Source organism: Rhinichthys klamathensis, unplaced genomic scaffold, assembly GCF_029890125.1.
Source record: "Rhinichthys klamathensis goyatoka isolate OS25496 unplaced genomic scaffold, OSU_Roscu_1.1 h1tg000236l_1, whole genome shotgun sequence".
Lineage (NCBI taxonomy): Eukaryota > Metazoa > Chordata > Actinopteri > Cypriniformes > Leuciscidae > Rhinichthys > Rhinichthys klamathensis.
This window is the reverse complement of record NW_026606759.1, coordinates 1,402,501-1,422,991: the sequence shown is the minus strand read 5'-3', so window position 1 is coordinate 1,422,991 and position 20,491 is coordinate 1,402,501. Positions and strand designations below refer to the sequence as shown.

At 47.5% G+C, this 20,491-nt stretch overlaps 1 protein-coding gene across 2 annotated transcripts in view; it reads left to right on the top strand.

Moving 5' to 3' along the window:
- Window positions 1-20,491, top strand: part of megf10 (multiple EGF-like-domains 10) — a 98,780-nt gene that overhangs the window by 16,912 nt on the left and 61,377 nt on the right. The window contains exon 2 of one of the 2 annotated variants that reach the window (XM_056265569.1): window positions 15,083-15,201. The exons of the other annotated variant lie outside the window; for it this stretch is intronic. Within the exon in view, the coding sequence (XP_056121544.1) occupies window positions 15,095-15,201 (107 nt within the window). The 5' untranslated portion in view covers window positions 15,083-15,094. The remainder of the gene's footprint in view (window positions 1-15,082; window positions 15,202-20,491) is intronic. 2 annotated transcript variants of the gene reach the window in all.

Genomic DNA, 20,491 nt, shown 5'->3' with positions numbered 1-20,491 from the left:
TAGCTACTGTTTCAAATAAATACCTAGGATTATGTTTATTTTCTTCTAATAGGGATGAAAAATAAGCAGATCTAGCAGCTTTTAAAGCCTCTCTGTAAGCAATCGAGCTCTCTTTCCATGAAATCCGAAATACCTCTAGTTTAGTTTTCTTCCAGTTGCGCTCCATTTTTCTGGCTGCTCTCTTAAGGGCCTGGGTGTGCTCGTTGTACCACGGTGTTGGACTATTTTCTTTAATCTTCTTTAAGCGCAATGGAGCAACTGCGTGTAAAGTGCTGGAAAAGAGAGAATTAAAAGTTTCTGTTGCAATATCAAGTTCTTCTAAGCTATCTGGGATGCTGAGATGATGAAACTGATTAGGAAGATTATTGATAAAGCAATCTTTAGTGGCAGAAGTTATAGGTCTAACGTATTTATAACACGGAGTCGGCTTTGCAGCCTTGGCTAAATGTAATTTACATGAGACTAGATAATGATCTGAGATGTCATCGCTCTGCTGCAGAATTTCAACGGCATCAATATCTATTCCATGTGATAATATTAGATCTAGAGTATGATTACGACAATGAGTAGGTCCCGACACGTGTTGTCTAACTCCAATTGAGTTTACAATATCTTTAAATGCCAATCCCAATGCATCTTTTTCATTATCTACATGTATATTAAAATCACCAAGAATTAGTACTTTATCTGCAGCCAATACTAATTCTGATAGAAAGTCCGCAAATTCTTTGATAAAATCTTTATGGTGCCCTGGTGGCCTTTACACAGTAGCCAGCAGAATTCTCAAATGTGATTTATCGTTTACACTATATATTTTTACATTAAGAACCAACACTTCAAAAGAAGTATATTTAAAACTAGATTTCTTAGTGGTTTTGAAAATATTACTATAAATTACAGCAACACCTCCCCCTTTGGATTTCAGACGAGGTTCATGTTTATAACTGTAATCTTATGGGGTTGACTCATTTAAAGTAATATAATCATTTGGTTTTAACCAGGTTTCTGTCAAACACAGCACATCTAGATTATAATCTGAAATCATATCATTAACTATGAGTGATTTTGGAGTAAGGGATCGAATATTCAGCAACCCAAGCTTTATCATTTGCTCATCTGTATTATATCTGTTTTTTATTTGTTGAACATCAATTACATTTTTAACCTGACGTTTTTTGGATTTCCAAATTCGGGGAACAGACACAGTCTCTATATGATGATATCTAGGTGAAAGGGCTCTATGTGATGGGATTTATCTGACCTTGGTGACGTGAGGGCACAATCAACAGAATTCTCAGTGGGTGTTTCACTGACTGGGGCAAATCGGTTTGTTATGGGAATCGGAACGGAAGAGTGGTTCTTTGATCCGCGATCCGCGACTAGAACGATCTCTGACAGTCACCCATCTGCCCTGCTGCACGGGCTCTACTTCAGCCGGAACCGTAACATGTAAAGAGTTCACTATGCTAGGCGCATCCAAAACACTATCTAAAGATCTAGCATTCTTACCATCCTCAATTAAAGTTTGGAAGTGTGTCTCTAGTTCTGAAATCTTCTCCGTCAGCCTGACTGTCTCCTTGCATTTATCACATACAAATCCTATATTGCCATCGGAGAAGGCTATACTAAACATATGACATGTGGCACAGGTGACAATAACAGGACAAGACATTACTCACCGTGTTTGTTGACTGATTCTTACTTACCTGGACTTATGAACTCAAAGGCGCGGGCGCGCGAGAGAAAATAAATAAATAAATCGCACGGGGTGCGCGTTAACAGGCTAACGTTAGCGAGTTAGCGTGCTGTGTTAACAATAACGGAAGCTAGAGATGTAAGGTTAATCTCAGATGTTGGGTAAGCTGTATTTAGTAGTATAAACAACTAGAAATGATAGTAAATGATAAATGATGGCTCAAAAAAGGCAGACAGGAGCAATCGATCAGCAATCCAGACAGGAGCAAAAAAAAAAAAAAGTGAGTGCAAAAGAAAGTGCTGCAGTTCAACATTCCTTAAATGACATTAGGGGGACCTTCCGTAATGGTAATTTTATGGTCACATAACAATGTTACAAAGAGGACGTAATCAAAACGTTCTCAAATGGGTCTAAGTTGGTCCTATTATAACGTTCTTTATGTGACTTTAGGGGAACGTTCCATATTGGTCACATAGCAACATTACAAAGAGGACATAATAAGGACATTCCCATATGGTTCTCTGTTGACCATATGAGAACGTTTTGTAACTAACTTAATTAGAACATTCTCATATACATCACGTTTTGTGCGCGGTGACGTGGGACGAACCGAGGTTCAACTTCCGTCAACTTCTGTCACGTTTATCTGGTTTGTCTGCGGGCTGGACCCTTCTCGGACGGACACCTGGCGGTGGTCTTTTTCCTGTTTTCTTCACCGACAGCGAGCCAGAAAAAGCCAATGTGATTATCATGTAAAGTTATTTTAATGAACCATTCTCGCGTAGATGGTCAGGCTATATTGGCTTTTTTTTTAGATAAACAAGCTAACGTAAGCGCTAGGCCTATTCAAATTTGCTTTTTTAAACTCTTGTTTACATAGCCTGCAGGGTCTCCTCACGAAATCTAAGCGGCATAAAGTTCAATGCGAGGGTCTTTAGAATATGTTTGTATTATTTTTGTCTCTTTTCTTTTATTGTAATTTTTTCCTATTATTTGGTAAAGGCTACACCACTTCACCACTTTTCCATGGGAAAAAAGTTGTGGTGATCCCGCTATTTGGCTCGTTGATGTAAAACAGTCTTTTACAATTGTTATTATAAAATCAAGAATGCAGACGTTTTAAGCTCAGCAACAATGGCAGCAAAATGTACACAGTATATTAAAAAAAAACCTCCTGTCACACACACAGAGCCTGCAGATCAAGTTGAAGCGGAGAAGCATCAGCTTCTTATTCTTTAAATATAACAGAAGAATAGGACAAAAAAATAATATTCTAAGTTGGTCCCTAAACGTTCTGCAGGACGTTCTCAGAATGTTTTGGAAACATTGGATTTGTGAATTAAATATGGTCTTCTAAACGTTCCCAGAATGTCCTGAATGTTCCCTGAAGGTCCTCCCAATAACGTCCCCAAACCCTTTAAAAAACTCCACATCGTGACTGTCTGGGAACGTTGTGGGAACATTACCAAGCGACGTTCCTGACACCAGCGGGACTGTCACAGTCATCGTCTGCACCATTCTGTCTTCGTCATCTTCACTACACTTCCCAGCATCCTCTTGTCTCCACACCTGAATTCACTCCCTCAATCATCCACCTGTTCATCGTCTTAATCATCTGTGTCACCTGTCCTCACCTCATTAGTGGTCGTTTGTATCTGTATTTAGTTCTCTCTGTTCAGTCTGTCTTGGTCGGTTCTCGTCAATGTTAACTGGTGTTTGCATCCGCTCTGTCTGCCTGTACCTGTTTGTTGTTTTGATTTATAGTAAAGTTTATTGTTTATTGGAATTCCTCGTCTCCTCGTGCTTTCTGCCCTCACCACCCGTGACAGAAGAACCGACCCAAAAAATGGACTTGGCTGGCCGTGACCTGATGGAATACCTCATCAGGATCCTGATGGAGAGAGGTATCCGCATCACCATCACCCCAGTGATGGGTCCAGCCATCTTCGCCATGCCATCCATCCACATGCACGATCCTGCGCCAGAGCCCGCTGATCCTGCGCCAGAGCTCGCTGATCCTGCGCCAGAGCCCGTTGATCCTGCGCCAGAGCCCGCTGATCCTGCGCCAGAGCTCGCTGATCCTGCGCCAGAGCCCGTTGATCCTGCGCCAGAGCCCGCTGATCCTGCGCCAGAGCCCGCTGATCCTGCGCCAGTGCCCGCTGATCCTGCGCCAGAGCCCGCTGATCCTGCGCCAGCGCCCGCTGATCCTGCGCCAGCGCCCGCTGATCCTGCGCCAGAGCCCGCTGATCCTGCGCCAGAGCCCGCTGATCCTGCGCCAGAGCCCGCTGATCCTGCGCCAGAGCCCGCTGATCCTGCGCCGCTGGTCCCGTCCAGCCCTGAGCCTCCTTCGCCGCTGGTCCCGTCCAGCCCTGAGCTTCCTGCGCCGCTGGTCCCGTCCAGCCCTGAGCTTCCTTCGCCGCTGGAGCTTCCTTCGCCGCTGGTCCCGTCCAGCCCTGAGCTTCCTTCGCCGCTGGTCCCGTCCAGCCCTGAGCTTCCTTCGCCGCTGGTCCCGTCCAGCCCTGAGCTCAGTCTCAGTCTCTTATGGACAGGTGTGTGTGTGTGCCGGATCCTCCACACCTCCTCCAGTGTGTCTCAGTCTCTAACGGACTGGTGTGTGTGTGCCGGATCCTCCACACCTCCTCCAGTGTGTCTCAGTCTCTAGCGGACAGGTGTGTGTGTGCCGGATCCTCCACACCTCCTCCAGTGTGTCTCAGTCTCTAATGGACAGGTGTGTGTGTGTGCCGGATCCTCCACACCTCCTCCAGTGTGTCTCAGTCTCTTAACGGACAGGTGTGTGTGTGCAGGATCTGGCACACCTCCTCCAGTGTGTCTCAGTCTCTAACGGACAGGTGTGTGTGTGCCGGATCCTCCACACCTCCTCCAGTGTGTCTCAGTCTCTAACGGACAGGTGTGTGTGTGTGCCGGATCCTCCACACCTCCTCCAGTGTGTCTCAGTCTCTAACGGACAGGTGTGTGTGTGTGCCGGATCCTCCACACCTCCTCCAGTGTGTCTCAGTCTCTAACGGACAGGTGTGTGTGTCAGAGCCCGCTGATCCTGCGCCAGAGCCCGCTGATCCTGCGCCAGAGCCCGCTGATCCTGCGCCGCTGGTCCCGTCCAGCCCTGAGCCTCCTTCGCCGCTGGTCCCGTCCAGCCCTGAGCTTCCTGCGCCGCTGGTCCCGTCCAGCCCTGAGCTTCCTTCGCCGCTGGAGCTTCCTTCGCCGCTGGTCCCGTCCAGCCCTGAGCTTCCTTCGCCGCTGGTCCCGTCCAGCCCTGAGCTTCCTTCGCCGCTGGTCCCGTCCAGCCCTGAGCTCAGTCTCAGTCTCTTATGGACAGGTGTGTGTGTGTGCCGGATCCTCCACACCTCCTCCAGTGTGTCTCAGTCTCTAACGGACTGGTGTGTGTGTGCCGGATCCTCCACACCTCCTCCAGTGTGTCTCAGTCTCTAACGGACAGGTGTGTGTGTGCCGGATCCTCCACACCTCCTCCAGTGTGTCTCAGTCTCTAATGGACAGGTGTGTGTGTGTGCCGGATCCTCCACACCTCCTCCAGTGTGTCTCAGTCTCTTAACGGACAGGTGTGTGTGTGCAGGATCTGGCACACCTCCTCCAGTGTGTCTCAGTCTCTAACGGACAGGTGTGTGTGTTCCGGATCCTCCACACCTCCTCCAGTGTGTCTCAGTCTCTAACGGACAGGTGTGTGTGTGTGCCGGATCCTCCACACCTCCTCCAGTGTGTCTCAGTCTCTAACGGACAGGTGTGTGTGTGTGCCGGATCCTCCACACCTCCTCCAGTGTGTCTCAATCTTTAACGGACAGGTGTGTGTGTGCCGGATCCTCCACACCTCCTCCAGTGTGTCTCAGTCTCTAACGGACAGGTGTGTGTGTGCCGGATCCTCCACACCTCCTCCAGTGTGTCTCAGTCTCTAACGGACAGGTGTGTGTGTGTGCCGGATCCTCCACACCTCCTCCAGTGTGTCTCAGTCTCTAACGGACAGGTGTGTGTGTGTGCCCGATCCTCCACACCTCCTCCAGTGTGTCTCAGTCTCTAACGGACAGGTGTGTGTGTGCCCGATCCTCCACACCTCCTCCAGTGTGTCTCAGTCTCTAACGGACTGGTGTGTGTGTGCCCGATCCTCCACACCTCCTCCAGTGTGTCTCAGTCTCTAACGGACAGGTGTGTGTGTGCCGGATCCTCCACACCTCCTCCAGTGTGTCTCAGTCTCTAACGGACAGGTGTGTGTGTGCCCGATCCTCCACACCTCCTCCAGTGTGTCTCAGTCTCTAACGGACTGGTGTGTGTGTGCCCGATCCTCCACACCTCCTCCAGTGTGTCTCAGTCTCTAACGGACAGGTGTGTGTGTGCCGGATCCTCCACACCTCCTCCAGTGTGTCTCAGTCTCTAACGGACAGGTGTGTGTGTGTGCCCGATCCTCCACACCTCCTCCAGTGTGTCTCAGTCTTTAACGGACAGGTGTGTGTGTGTGCCGGATCCTCCACACCTCCTCCAGTGTGTTTCAGTCTCTAACGGACAGGTGTGTGTGTGTGCCCGATCCTCCACACCTCCTCCAGTGTGTCTCAGTCTCTAACGGACAGGTGTGTGTGTGTGCCCGATCCACACCTCCTCCAGTGTGTCTCAGTCTCTAACGGACAGGTGTGTGTGTGTGCCGGATCCTTCACACCTCCTCCAGTGTGTCTCAGTCTCTAACGGACAGGTGTGTGTGTGCCGGATCCTCAACACCTCCTCCAGTGTGTCTCAGTCTCTAACGGACAGGTGTGTGTGTGTGCCGGATCCTCCACACCTCCTCCAGTGTGTCTCAGTCTCTAACGGACAGGTGTGTGTGAGTGCCGGATCCTCCACACCTCCTCCAGTGTGTCTCAGTCTCTAACGGACAGGTGTGTGTGAGTGCCGGATCCTCCACACCTCCTCCAGTGTGTCTCAGTCTCTAACGGACAGGTGTGTGTGTGTGCCGGATCCTCCACACCTCCTCCAGTGTGTCTCAGTCTCTAACGGACAGGTGTGTGTGAGTGCCGGATCCTGCACACCTCCTCCAGTGTGTCTCAGTCTCTAACGGACAGGTTTGTGTGTGTGCCGGATCCTCCACACCTCCTCCAGTGTGTCTCAGTCTCTAACGGACAGGTGTGTGTGTGTGCCGGATCCTCCACACCTCCTTCAGTGTGTCTCAGTCTCTAATGGACAGGTGTGTGTGTGTGCAGGATCCTGCACACCTCCTCCAGTGTGTCTCAGTCTCTAACGGACAGGTGTGTGTGAGTGCCGGATCCTGCACACCTCCTCCAGTGTGTCTCAGTCTCTAACGGACAGGTGTGTGTGTGTGCCGGATCCTCCACACCTCCTCCAGTGTGTCTCAGTCTCTAACGGACAGTTGTGTGTGTGCCGGATCCTGCACACCTCCTCCAGTTAAAATTTGGGAGAGCCAATCCGCCCTTTGCACCAGGGAGCTGAAGCTTGAATAATTTCAACCTAGGTTTTCCTTTGCTCCAGATGAATGAACTTAGCCACCCATTCAACTCTTTTATAACCTTATTGGACATTAAAATAGGAATCATCTGCATTGTGTACAGTAATCGAGGTAGGACATTCATCTTTATCATAGCAACCCGTCTCAGCCAAGACAGGGGGAGAGTCATCCACCTGGTCAAATCATTTCGGATTTTATTGGGCACTGGCGTAAAATTGGCATTGTATAATTTCCTAAAAGTAGGGGTTATATTGATACCTAAATAAGTAAAACCTTCGTCGGAATATTTAAAAGGAAAGGAAGAGGGTTGGTTTATGGAGTTCTTATTCCCTATAAATAGGGCGACTGATTTAGAGAAATTAATCTTGTAGCCGGAAAATTGCCCAAATTCCTGAATGAGGTCAACAACCGCTGGCACAGAGCTCTCGGGGTCTGTAAAAAAAAAGTAACACATCATCTGCATATAAGGAGATTTTGTGTCGCCTATCTCCCAGAGACACCCCCGACACATCATCACTCTCTCTCATCCTCTGAGCAAAAATGATCAGATTTATGGGTAACACTTTATAATAACTACACGCTAATAATCATTAGTTAAGCATGAGTAAACAGTTAATTCATCATTCATAAAGCATTAATAGACATTAATAAGCAGTTTATAAATACAGCTATAAATGCTTTCTTCTTGATTTAAAAGCATATCTATAATTTGTTTAATAATTGTATTTTCATCCTTTATTAATGATCAATTTATCATTTCTAAATGAAGAATTGCATTTTTTATAAACCAGTTATTTAAGAGTTGTCAGTGGTTCATAAGATTACTTAGAATGTGTAAGTAAATGATTAATAAACTATTTAAATGTACATTCATACATCTTATTATTCAGACATATAGTGATGGTTACTTAGTGTGTTAATAAATGCTTTATTAACATGTATTTATGCTGTAATTCAGGGTAAATTCGGGTAGTTATAAAGCATTTAGTAGTGGTCAGTTAACTATGATTGTGAGCTCATCTAAAGTGAGGACTATTCATGCCTTGTAAAGCATTTATAAAGGAGATTTAAAGGCTGTTAAATATTTCTATGTTCTGTATCACTGTGTTGTGTTTGTTACATTTTACTGTTTAGAAGATTGATGCGCCTTCAAATCTCCTTTATAAATGCTTTACAAGGCATGAATAGTCCTCACTTTAGATTAGCTCACAAAATAGTTAACTGACCACTACTAAATGCTTTATAACTACCTGTATTTACTACATTTACTTACACTTTCTAAGTGATCCTATGAATGACTGACAACTCTTAAATAACTGGTTTGTAAATAATGCTATACTTTATTTAGAAATTATTAATTGATCATTAACAAAGTATGAAAATACAATTATTAAACGCATTATAGATATGCTTATAAATCAAGAAAAAAAGCATCTATAGCTGTATTTATAAACTGCTTATTAACGTCTATTAATGCTTTATGAATGATGAATTAACTGTTTACTCATGCGTAACAAATGATTAATAGCGTGCAGTTATTATAAAGTGTTACTGATTTATGACCATTGGTAATAACCACGGAAAGGGGATCTTTATAAAGTGTTCGCACCCACTTAATGAAGTATCCCCCAAGGCCAAATTTTTCCAGCGTGTAAAACAGATACGGCCATTCCACAGAATCAAAAGCTTTCTCCGCATCTAGGGACAGGATACAAGAGCTAGTACTGAGGTTGTGAGAAAGCTCGATAATGTTTAAAAGCCTCCTCACATTATGGGTGGAACTTCTACCTTTGATAAACCCTGTCTGATCTTCATGAATAATAGATGGCAGAACCTTTTCCAATCTAAGCGCTAAAATACAACAAATAATATAATTTACATGTAGACGTCATGTACACTTCAATTCTGCGTGGTATGTAAGACTCTCTCTTTCTCATCGAGTGCGTGAGAAACACGGAGCGCTCTCAGCAGTGACAGCACGTCATGCGCCTCAGTGTTTACTGGGCGTCAAATACACTGTGTATTCATTGAGATGAACTGATATAGTGGGCTTTACGGATCACTTGACGGAGAGCGACACTCAAGCGCTCAGTCAGTGTTCGGCGAGATGGGCGGATGAAAATCTGTGTGTACCAGTTCCAGATTGTAGAGGTAGTTACTCGTTTAGCGATAAACTTCACCTCAGCTTCACGTCCGCCTTCCGCCATGCGCGTGAGCTGCGAATGCGTCCCGTCATAGGCTTTATCGTTATTATCGCGGGAAGACTAATTCTTATCGTGAGGAAAATTTTAACGATATATCGCAAACGATAATATATCGCCCATCCCTACTGTACACACGTCTGCACTTCAACACGTCTGCACTTCTGCACTTCAACACGTCTGCACTTCTGCACTTCAACACGTCTGCACTTCAACACGTCTGCACTTCAACACGTCTGCACTTCAACACGTCTGCACGTCTGCACGTCTGCACTTCAACACGTCTGCACTTCTGCACTTCAACACGTCTGCACTTCAACACGTCTGCACTTCAACACGTCTGCACTTCAACACGTCTGCACGTCTGCACTTCAACACGTCTGCACGTCTGCACTTCAACACGTCTGCACGTCTGCACTTCAACACGTCTGCACTTCAACACGTCTGCACGTCTGCACTTTAACACGTCTGCACGTCTGCACTTCAACACGTCTGCACGTCTGCACTTCAACACGTCTGCACTTCAACACGTCTGCACGTCTGCACGTCTGCACGTCTGCACTTCAACACGTCTGCACTTCAACACGTCTGCACTTCAACACGTCTGCACGTCTGCACTTCTGCACGTCTGCACTTCAACACGTCTGCACTTCAACACGTCTGCACTTCAACACGTCTGCACTTCAACACGTCTGCACACACGTCTGCACTTCAACACGTCTGCACTTCAACTTGTCTGCACTTCAACACGTCTGCACTTCTGCACTTCAACACGTCTGCACTTCAACACGTCTGCACTTCTGCACTTCAACACGTCTGCACTTCAACACGTCTGCACTTCAACACGTCTGCACTTCAACACGTCTGCACTTCAACACGTCTGCACTTCAACACGTCTGCACGTCTGCACTTCAACACGTCTACACGTCTGCACTTCAACACGTCTGCACTTCAACACGTCTGCACTTCAACACGTCTGCACGTCTGCACTTCTGCACGTCTGCACTTCAACACGTCTGCACACACGTCTGCACTTCAACACGTCTGCACTTCAACTTGTCTGCACTTCAACACGTCTGCACTTCTGCACTTCAACACGTCTGCACTTCAACACGTCTGCACTTCTGCACTTCAACACGTCTGCACTTCAACACGTCTGCACTTCAACACGTCTGCACTTCAACACGTCTGCACTTCAACACGTCTGCACTTCAACACGTCTGCACTTCAACACGTCTGCACTTCAACACGTCTGCACGTCTGCACTTCAACACGTCTGCACTTCAACACGTCTACACACACGTCTGCACTTCAACACGTCTGCACTTCAACACGTCTGCACTTCAACACGTCTGCACGTCTGCACTTCAACACGTCTGCACTTCAACACGTCTGCACTTCAACACGTCTGCACGTCTGCACTTCAACACGTCTGCACTTCAACACGTCTACACACACGTCTGCACTTCAACACGTCTGCACTTCAACACTTCTGCACTTCAACACGTCTGCACTTCAACACGTCTGCACTTCAACACCTCTGCACTTCAACACGTCTGCACTTCAACACGTCTGCACTTCAACACGTCTGCACTTCAACACGTCTGCACACACGTCTGCACTTCAACACGTCTGCACACACGTCTGCACTTCAACACGTCTGCACTTCAACACGTCTGCACTTCAACACGTCTGCACTTCAACACGTCTGCACGTCTGCACTTCAACACGTCTGCACTTCAACACGTCTGCACTTCAACACGTCTGCACACACGTCTGCACTTCAACACGTCTGCACTTCTGCACTTCAACACGTCTGCACTTCTGCACTTCAACACGTCTGCACTTCAACACGTCTGCACTTCAACACGTCTGCACTTCAACACGTCTGCACTTCAACACGTCTGCACTTCAACACGTCTGCACTTCAACACGTCTGCACTTCAACACGTCTGCACTTCAACACGTCTGCACTTCAACACGTCTGCACTTCAACACGTCTGCACTTCAACACGTCTGCACTTCAACACGTCTGCACTTCAACACGTCTGCACTTCAACATGTCTGCACTTCAACACGTCTGCACGTCTGCACTTCAACACGTCTGCACTTCAACACGTCTGCACTTCAACACGTCTACACACACGTCTGCACTTCAACACGTCTGCACACACGTCTGCACTTCAACACGTCTGCACTTCTGCACTTCAACACGTCTGCACTTCAACACGTCTGCACTTCAACACGTCTGCACTTCAACACGTCTGCACTTCAACACGTCTGCACTTCAACACGTCTGCACTTCAACACGTCTGCACTTCAACACGTCTGCACTTCAACACGTCTGCACTTCAACACGTCTGCACGTCTGCACTTCAACACGTCTGCACTTCAACACGTCTGCACGTCTGCACTTCAACACGTCTGCACTTCAACACGTCTGCACTTCAACACGTCTGCACACACCTCTGCACTTCAACACGTCTGCACTTCTGCACGTCTGCACTTCAACACGTCTGCACACACGTCTGCACTTCTGCACTTCTGCACGTCTGCACTTCAACACGTCTGCACTTCTGCACGTCTGCACTTCAACACGTCTGCACTTCTGCACGTCTGCACTTCAACACGTCTGCACTTCTGCACGTCTGCACTTCAACACGTCTGCACTTTAACACGTCTGCACTTCAACACGTCTGCACTGCACGTCTGCACTTCAACACGTCTGCACTTCAACACGTCTGCACTTCAACACGTCTGCACTTCAACACGTCTGCACTTCAACACGTCTGCACTTCAACACGTCTGCACTTCAACACGTCTGCACTTCAACACGTCTGCACACACGTCTGCACTTCAACACGTCTGCACTTCAACACGTCTGCACTTCAACACGTCTGCACTGCACGTCTGCACTTCAACACATCTGCACTTCAACACGTCTGCACTTCAACACGTCTGCACTTCAACACGTCTGCACTTCAACACGTCTGCACTTCAACACATCTGCACTTCTGCACGTCTGCACTTCAACACGTCTGCACTTCAACACGTCTGCACTTCAACACGTCTGCACTTCTGCACGTCTGCACTTCAACACGTCTGCACTTCAACACGTCTGCACTTCAACACGTCTGCACTTCAACACGTCTGCACTTCAACACGTCTGCACACACGTCTGCACTTCAACACGTCTGCACTTCAACACGCCTGCACACACGTCTGCACTTCAACACGTCTGCACACCCGTCTGCACTTCAACACGTCTGCACACACGTCTGCACACACTTCTGCTCGTGTGCACGTCTGCACTGCTCACACAGGGTCTGGAGGAGGAGTGAGGGATAAAGCCTATCCGCTCTCTTTAGCGCATGCATATACTGTATGTGCAGAATTCATTAAATGTATGTATATAATGCTGTATAAACATAAATTAACATGTTGATATGATGCCGTTTCTATTGTGGCTCCTTAATAAATTTAATTTTCTTTTCCATTGGATGGGATGCCAGCAGTTCTTGAACCACCAAATTTACCCATAAGACTTCTCTAAACTCATAGTGATGGAGCACATCAGCTTTAGTATTTTTAGTATTTGAGAAAGGTCACTATAAATGAGAAAAAGAAAAACGAATATACCACAATCAGGCAGTCCTATCTGGATTTGATTTCCCACACGCAGCACCCACAGAGATCATCGGAAACCGCTTTATTTCCCCCGTGATGTTGTGAACCAAAGTCATTTTCAATTAAACTTGCTGTAACATTTGGACAAATACTAGACTATACACTATTTCAGTGATACAGGTCATTATTATTATTCAACACGTCTGCACTTCAACACGTCTGCACTTTAACACGTCTGCATACACGTCTGCACACACGTCTGCACATCAACACGTCTGCACGTCTGCACTTCAACACGTCTGCACTTCAACAGGTCTGCACGTCTGCACTTCAACACGTCTGCACGTCTGCACTTCAACACGTCTGCACGTCTGCACTTCAACACGTCTGCACTTCAACACGTCTGCACTTCAACACGTCTGCACGTCTGCACTTCAACACGTCTGCACTTCAACACGTATGCACTTCAACACGTCTGCACTTCAACACGTCTGCACTTCAACACGTCTGCACTTCAACACGTCTACACACACGTCTGCACTTCAACACGTCTGCACACACGTCTGCACTTCAACACGTCTGCACTTCTGCACTTCAACACGTCTGCACTTCAACACGTCTGCACTTCAACACGTCTGCACTTCAACACGTCTGCACTTCAACACGTTTGCACTTCAACACGTCTGCACGTCTGCACTTCAACACGTCTGCACTTCAACACGTCTGCACGTCTGCACTTCAACACGTCTGCACTTCAACACGTCTGCACTTCAACACGTCTGCACTTCAACACGTCTGCACACACCTCTGCACTTCAACACGTCTGCACTTCTGCACGTCTGCACTTCAACACGTCTGCACACACGTCTGCACTTCTGCACGTCTGCACTTCAACACGTCTGCACTTCTGCACGTCTGCACTTCAACACGTCTGCACTTCTGCACGTGTGCACTTCAACACATCTGCACACACGTCTGCACTGCACGTCTGCACTTCAACACGTCTGCACTTCAACACGTCTGCACTTCAACACGTCTGCACTTCAACACGTCTGCACACACGTCTGCACTTCAACACGTCTGCACTTTAACACGTCTGCACTTCAACACGTCTGCACTGCACGTCTGCACTTCAACACGTCTGCACTGCACGTCTGCACTTCAACACATCTGCACTTCAACACGTCTGCACTTCAACACGTCTGCACTTCAACACGTCTGCACTTCGACACGTCTGCACACACGTCTGCACTTCAACACGTCTGCACTTCTGCACGTCTGCACTTCAACACGTCTGCACTTCAACACGTCTGCACTTCAACACGTCTGTACTTCAACACGTCTGCACACACGTCTGCACTTCAACACGTCTGCACTTCAACACGCCTGCACACACGTCTGCACTTCAACACGTCTGCACACCCGTCTGCACTTCAACACGTCTGCACACACGTCTGCACACACTTCTGCTCGTGTGCACGTCTGCACTGCTCACACAGGGTCTGGAGGAGGAGTGAGGGATAAAGCCTATCCGCTCTCTTTAGCGCATGCATATACTGTATGTGCAGAATTCATTAAATGTATGTATATAATGCTGTATAAACATAAATTAACATGTTGATATGATGCCGTTTCTATTGTGGCTCCTTAATAAATTTAATTTTCTTTTCCATTGGATGGGATGCCAGCAGTTCTTGAACCACCAAATTTACCCATAAGACTTCTCTAAACTCATAGTGATGGAGCACATCAGCTTTAGTATTTTTAGTATTTGAGAAAGGTCACTATAAATGAGAAAAAGAAAAACGAATATACCACAATCAGGCAGTCCTATCTGGATTTGATTTCCCACACGCAGCACCCACAGAGATCATCGGAAACCGCTTTATTTCCCCCGTGAGGTTGTGAACCAAAGTCATTTTCAATTAAACTTGCTGTAACATTTGGACAAATACTAGACTATACACTATTTCAGTGATACAGGTCATTATTATTATTATTACAATTGAAAATGAAGCTCTTGTGATGTGTATATGTGAGTGAATGCAAACTATATCCAGTGTGTTTTGTGTTTGTATGAAGGTGTTTCCAGTAATGATGTCATCCTGTAGTCCTCTTCTATTGGCTGTCTCATGCTGTATGATTGCTCTGACATCATCACTCAACCTGGATGACCCGAATGTCTGCAGTCACTGGGAGAGGTGACACACACACACACACACACGCACACACACACGCGCGCACACGAACACACATGCACGCACACACGAACACACATGCACGCACACACACTTACTCTCACACTCAATTTTAATTTCAAATGAACTTTATTGACATGACTGTGTAAAATAGCACAATATTGCCAAAGCAATAGACATATACATATAGATACAAATAAATAAAATAAAAACATTTCCATATTATACATATATATATCACAATAAAAAAAATAAAATAAAAAATAAGTACAGGGAGTAGTTTAAAGGGAAAAGAGGATTCAGCCCTTCTCCCTCATATGATGGCAGGAAGACACACACCGCTGCCCGGTGAATACACTCTTCTTTCTCTCCCAAAATATAAGACAGTTTGTTTATGAGGGTCGCTTGTTGGAATTGAGGTAAAATCTGTGCTATTTGTGTGAAATAAGTGTCTCTAATGTTTTAATACTTGCTGCACTCGGAGGAAGTGCAGCTCGTCCTCTACGGCCCCATCAGAGCAGTGTGAACACAGTCTGAGCTCTCTCCCTCGTGTATGTATTCTTCTTTAGTATATTTCTTTTACTTTTGAGTGTCTGAACTGAATTGTTGAATTAAGTTGATGTTTTTCCACTAAATATTGCATGGGGTCACTAAATGAAGACATGTCATATCGATCACAAGTTCAGTATGGCGTACCACAAGGCTCAGTACTAGGACCACTGCTGTTCACTCTGTACATGCTACCCTTGGGAGATATCATTAGGAAACATGGAATTAGCTTTCACTGTTATGCCGATGATACTTAGCTGTATATTTCTTCACGCCCTGACGAAACTTACCAATTCACAAAATTAACGGAATGCACAGCTGATATAAAAAACTGGATGACTAGTAATTTCCTACTACTAAATTCTAAAAAAACAGAGATTCTAATTATTGGACAAAAAACTTCCTCACGTAATAACCTAGAATACTGTCTAACACTTGATGGCTGCTCTGTCCAGTCCTCGTCGTCGGTTAGGAACCTGGGTGTGCTCTTTGATACCAATCTTTCATTTGAAAGTCACTGTAGCAAAGTTCAAGTTTCAGGGAAGGAAGAGGACAAGGTCGGCTTGTGGAGACTGTGGGTTTTTATTTGAACCAAAAATAAACTGAACAAACTCAAAGTTGCACACACCGCACTATGTAAACAAACTCAATTCACTAGTATCAGCTGTCACTCAATTCGCTCGCACATTTTCCGCTCTCGGCGTTCTCTTCGCACTCTTTCCGCTGCTCTCAGCTGTTCGTCCGATCCCCCACAGATCTCCACTGGTCTCTCTCCCGGCATCTCATTTCCTCGTGGCTTTTATCGGTCTCCCCACGCCAATTACTGAAACAAGACACAGGTGTTTGTCATTCACACTTAACCCACTCACGCCGCACCTGTCTCCTGATCCTCTCTCCTGTCACAGACTTTGCTGAACCACGCCCCCCTTGCCACATACCCCCACTGCCCGACTCAGGCCGGGGAGCCGTCCGGCCTACAGCCCCCCCCCCTCCTGGAGAGGAAGTCAGCCACAGCCATCTGTGCACCCGGCCTGTGGACCACCTGGAACTTAAAGGGCTGTAAAGCTAGATACCAACGGGTGATTCCCGCGTTGGTATCCTTCATGCGGTGGAGCCATTGGAGAGGCGCGTGGTCTGAACAGAGGGTGGATTCCCGCCCCAGGAGATAATACCGGAGGGTGAGGATGGCCCATCTGATGGCTAAACATTCCTTCTTAATTACGACTAAGTGCTTACGACTAATGTACAGCACCGGCCCCTCCTCTCCCTCCATCTCCTGGGACAGGACTGCTCCCAGCCCCCTGTCCGACGCGTCAGTCTGCAACAAGAAAGGGAGAGAAAAATCAGGAGCCTGTAAGAGCGGCCCACCACATAGAGCAGCCTTTACCTGAGTGAAAGTCTGCTGACACTGCTCCGTCCACTGAACTGGATCTGGTGATTCCTTTTTAGTGAGATCAGTCAGCGGGCTGGCGAGGTCCGAATAATTAGGCACAAACCTTCTATAATATCTCGCCAGCCTCAGGAACTGTCTCACCTCCTTTTTGGTCTTGGGTCTCGGGCACGTTGCAACGGCTGCTGTCTTATCAATTTGGAGACGCACCTACCCGTGACCCAAGTGGAACCCCAGATACCTGACCTCTACACGCCCAACCGCACACATCTTTGGGTTGGCCGTCTGCCTAGCCAGTCTCAGCACTCTCAGCACAGCGCGCACACGCCCCATATGGTGCTGCCAGTCATTACTATAAATGACTATGTCATCCAGATAGGCATATGCAGCATGTGGCCGTAGAATCCTGTCCATGAGACGCTGGAACGTGGCTGGAGCCCCGAATAACCCAAACGGAAGTGTAACGAATTGGTGTAATCCGAACGGGGTTGTAAAGGCTGTCTTTTCTTTAGATAGAGGCGATAAGGGGATCTGCCTGTACCCTTTAGTTAAGTCCAGTGTCGAATAAAAGCGAGCAGTGCCAAGCCGATCAAGCAGTTCGTCAATCCGTGGCATTGGATACGCGTCGAACTTCGACACAGCATTAACCTTGCGGTAATCCACACAGAAACGAACCGAGCCATCCGTTTTAGGTACTAAGACTATCGGGCTCGCCCAATTACTGTGGGATTCTTCTATTACCCCCATCTCATGCATCGCCTCTAATTCAGACTGAACCACTTTTTTTTGTGTTCAGGTAATCTATACGGCCGGCTGCGCACCACCACACCCGGCTCGGTCTCAATATGGTGCTGAATGAGATTTGTTCGACCGTCAGTAATTTGGGACGGCGAAAGATGATCTCCTCCCGGAGCCAGCGCGAGAGATGGAATTTATAATTCGCCTCGGGCCCGAGATCCTCTTCTGCACTACTCACTAATGCACTCCACTTTTTGAGGAGGTTGAGGTGGTAAATTTGACGTGCCCCGTTCCGTTCCTATCCGTTCGAAGCACCTCATAATTGAGATCCCCGACTCGCTGTGTGACCTCAAAGGGCCCTTGCCACTTCGAGAGTAATTTGGAACTCGAAGCAGGAAGCAATACAAGGACTTTATCTCCCGGTGAAAATTCTCTTAGTTTTGTTCCCCTATTGTATAACTGGGTCTGTCTGTCCTGAGCCTGTAACAAATTCTCCATTGAGAGCCGCCCCAAAGTGTGGAGTTTTGTTCTCAGGTCCAGGACATACTGAATTTCGTTACGACTCTCCGAAGGTCCTTCCTCCCAAGTTTCCTTTAGAACGTCTAACACCCCACAGGGTTGACATCCATAAAGGAGCTTGAAGGGGGAAAACCCTGTGGAGGCTTGCGGGACCTCGGGCACAGCAAACAACAGAGGCTCCAACCACTTATCCCAATTTTTGGCGTCTTCGTGAACGAATTTACGAATCATGGTCTTTAACGTGCGATTAAATCGTTCCACCAGGCCGTCCGTTTGTGGGTGATAGACGCCGGTGCGAATCGATTTAATGCCCAATCATTCGTAAAGCTCGCGTAATGTACGTGACATAAACGCCGTGCCCTGATCAGTGAGGATCTCTTTCAGGATCCCCACTCGGGAGATTAAACGAAACAGGGCATCCGCTACACTCTTAGCGGAGATGCTGCGGAGCGCCACTGCCTCGGGATATCGCGTTGCATCGTCCACTATTACTAATGCAAAGCGATGTCCCCGTGCCGACCATTCTAATGGCCCGATGAGGTCCATCGCAATTCATTCAAAGGGGACCTGCATCAGAGGAAGAGGGCGCAATGACGCTTTTGGGGCGATCGGCGGATTTACCAGCTGACATTCACGACACACCGTGCACCACCTGCGCATGGTCTCGTGAATGCCCGGCCAAAAGAATCGGGCCGTGAGACGGTTAAGTGTCGTTATTTGCCCTAAGTGTCCAGCCATGGGATTAGAATGAGTCCCCTGGAAAAGCATTTCCCGACGGCTCTTTGGCACTAATAACTGGGTTGTAATTTGTTTTGTTTGAGTGTCTTGTATCACTCGATACAACCTGTCCTTAAGAATGGCAAAATATGGATAGGTGAGCGGACGAGCGGGTTGAAGAGGTTGACCGTCGATGGCACGGACCTGTTCAAAAGCATGTTTTAGTGACTCATCCTGAGACTGTTCCAGGTGAAAATCATCACGCTCCGAGAGAATCTGTCTCTCGATTGCGCTCTGTTCCCCTGGTAACAGTTCCGGTGGTCCCGGTTCAGCCTCTCCCACCCGCACAGCCACGCCCTTTTCCTGCTTTCTTTTTCCACAAGAGACATCCGCACATAATAACCCCAATAATTCAGTAAAAGACGGCTTTTCTGGTTCCCAGAATTAGCGGATGTCGGAGGTGCGGGTTAACTGCCACCTCTACACTATGTTTTTGACCCTTAAATTGAATCATAGCAGACATGAGCGGATACTTGACCACATCCCCGTGTACACACCTTACCCGAACCATGCGGCTCATATCCAATGCCTCAGATTGAATCAGGCTTTGGTGGATCGAGGTTTGGTTACGTCCTGAATCCACCAGAGCCTGATAGGTACCCCCCTTTATACTCACAGGTATTTGGTACCGGCCAGCCTGATCGTGGGCAGCCTGCGGGACATCCGGGACCCGGATCATTGTCGCCACATCCATCATCGGACACCTGTCTATAAAATGGTCCGGGTCCCCGCAACGCCAGCAGGCCGGCCCAGGCCTCCCCGCCGCCCTAGTGGCAGAAAGTGGGGTAAGTGATTGGCGTGGGGAGAGCGGAGGAAGAGTCGTTGTGTCCGGCCCAGGGGAGGCGAACCCCGTGGTCCTGGGCTGGGGTCTCGGGCCCCTGACAGGTCCAGCGCTGCCCCAGGGAATCTGCCTAATTCTGCCCGGCAACCCAGACTTGGAGCATTTCTGTGAGTTCTCAGGAGGTTCTTGCAGAACTCAAGGTGGAAAATTTCAACAGGGGTTTTGTCCAAGGATTCGTAATTTAATTTAAATTTGGGGTTTTCTTCAGTCAAAGTCAAAATGTAACATTTTCCAGAAGCTGAGATTGTCAGACCCAAATAATTATAACAGGTGACATGATTAAGAATTGTTCCCCCAAGTGTAAATTTATATTTCTTGTCAGTAAAGGGAGTTTTTTCTAAAAGATCATTATTTTGGACTACTCCATGTTTATTGGTAAGGCCCAGTCGCTGCTGTACTCTCACTCTCTCACTCTCACTCTCACTCTCACTCTCACACTCTCACTCTCACTCTCACTCTCTCACTCACACTCACACTCT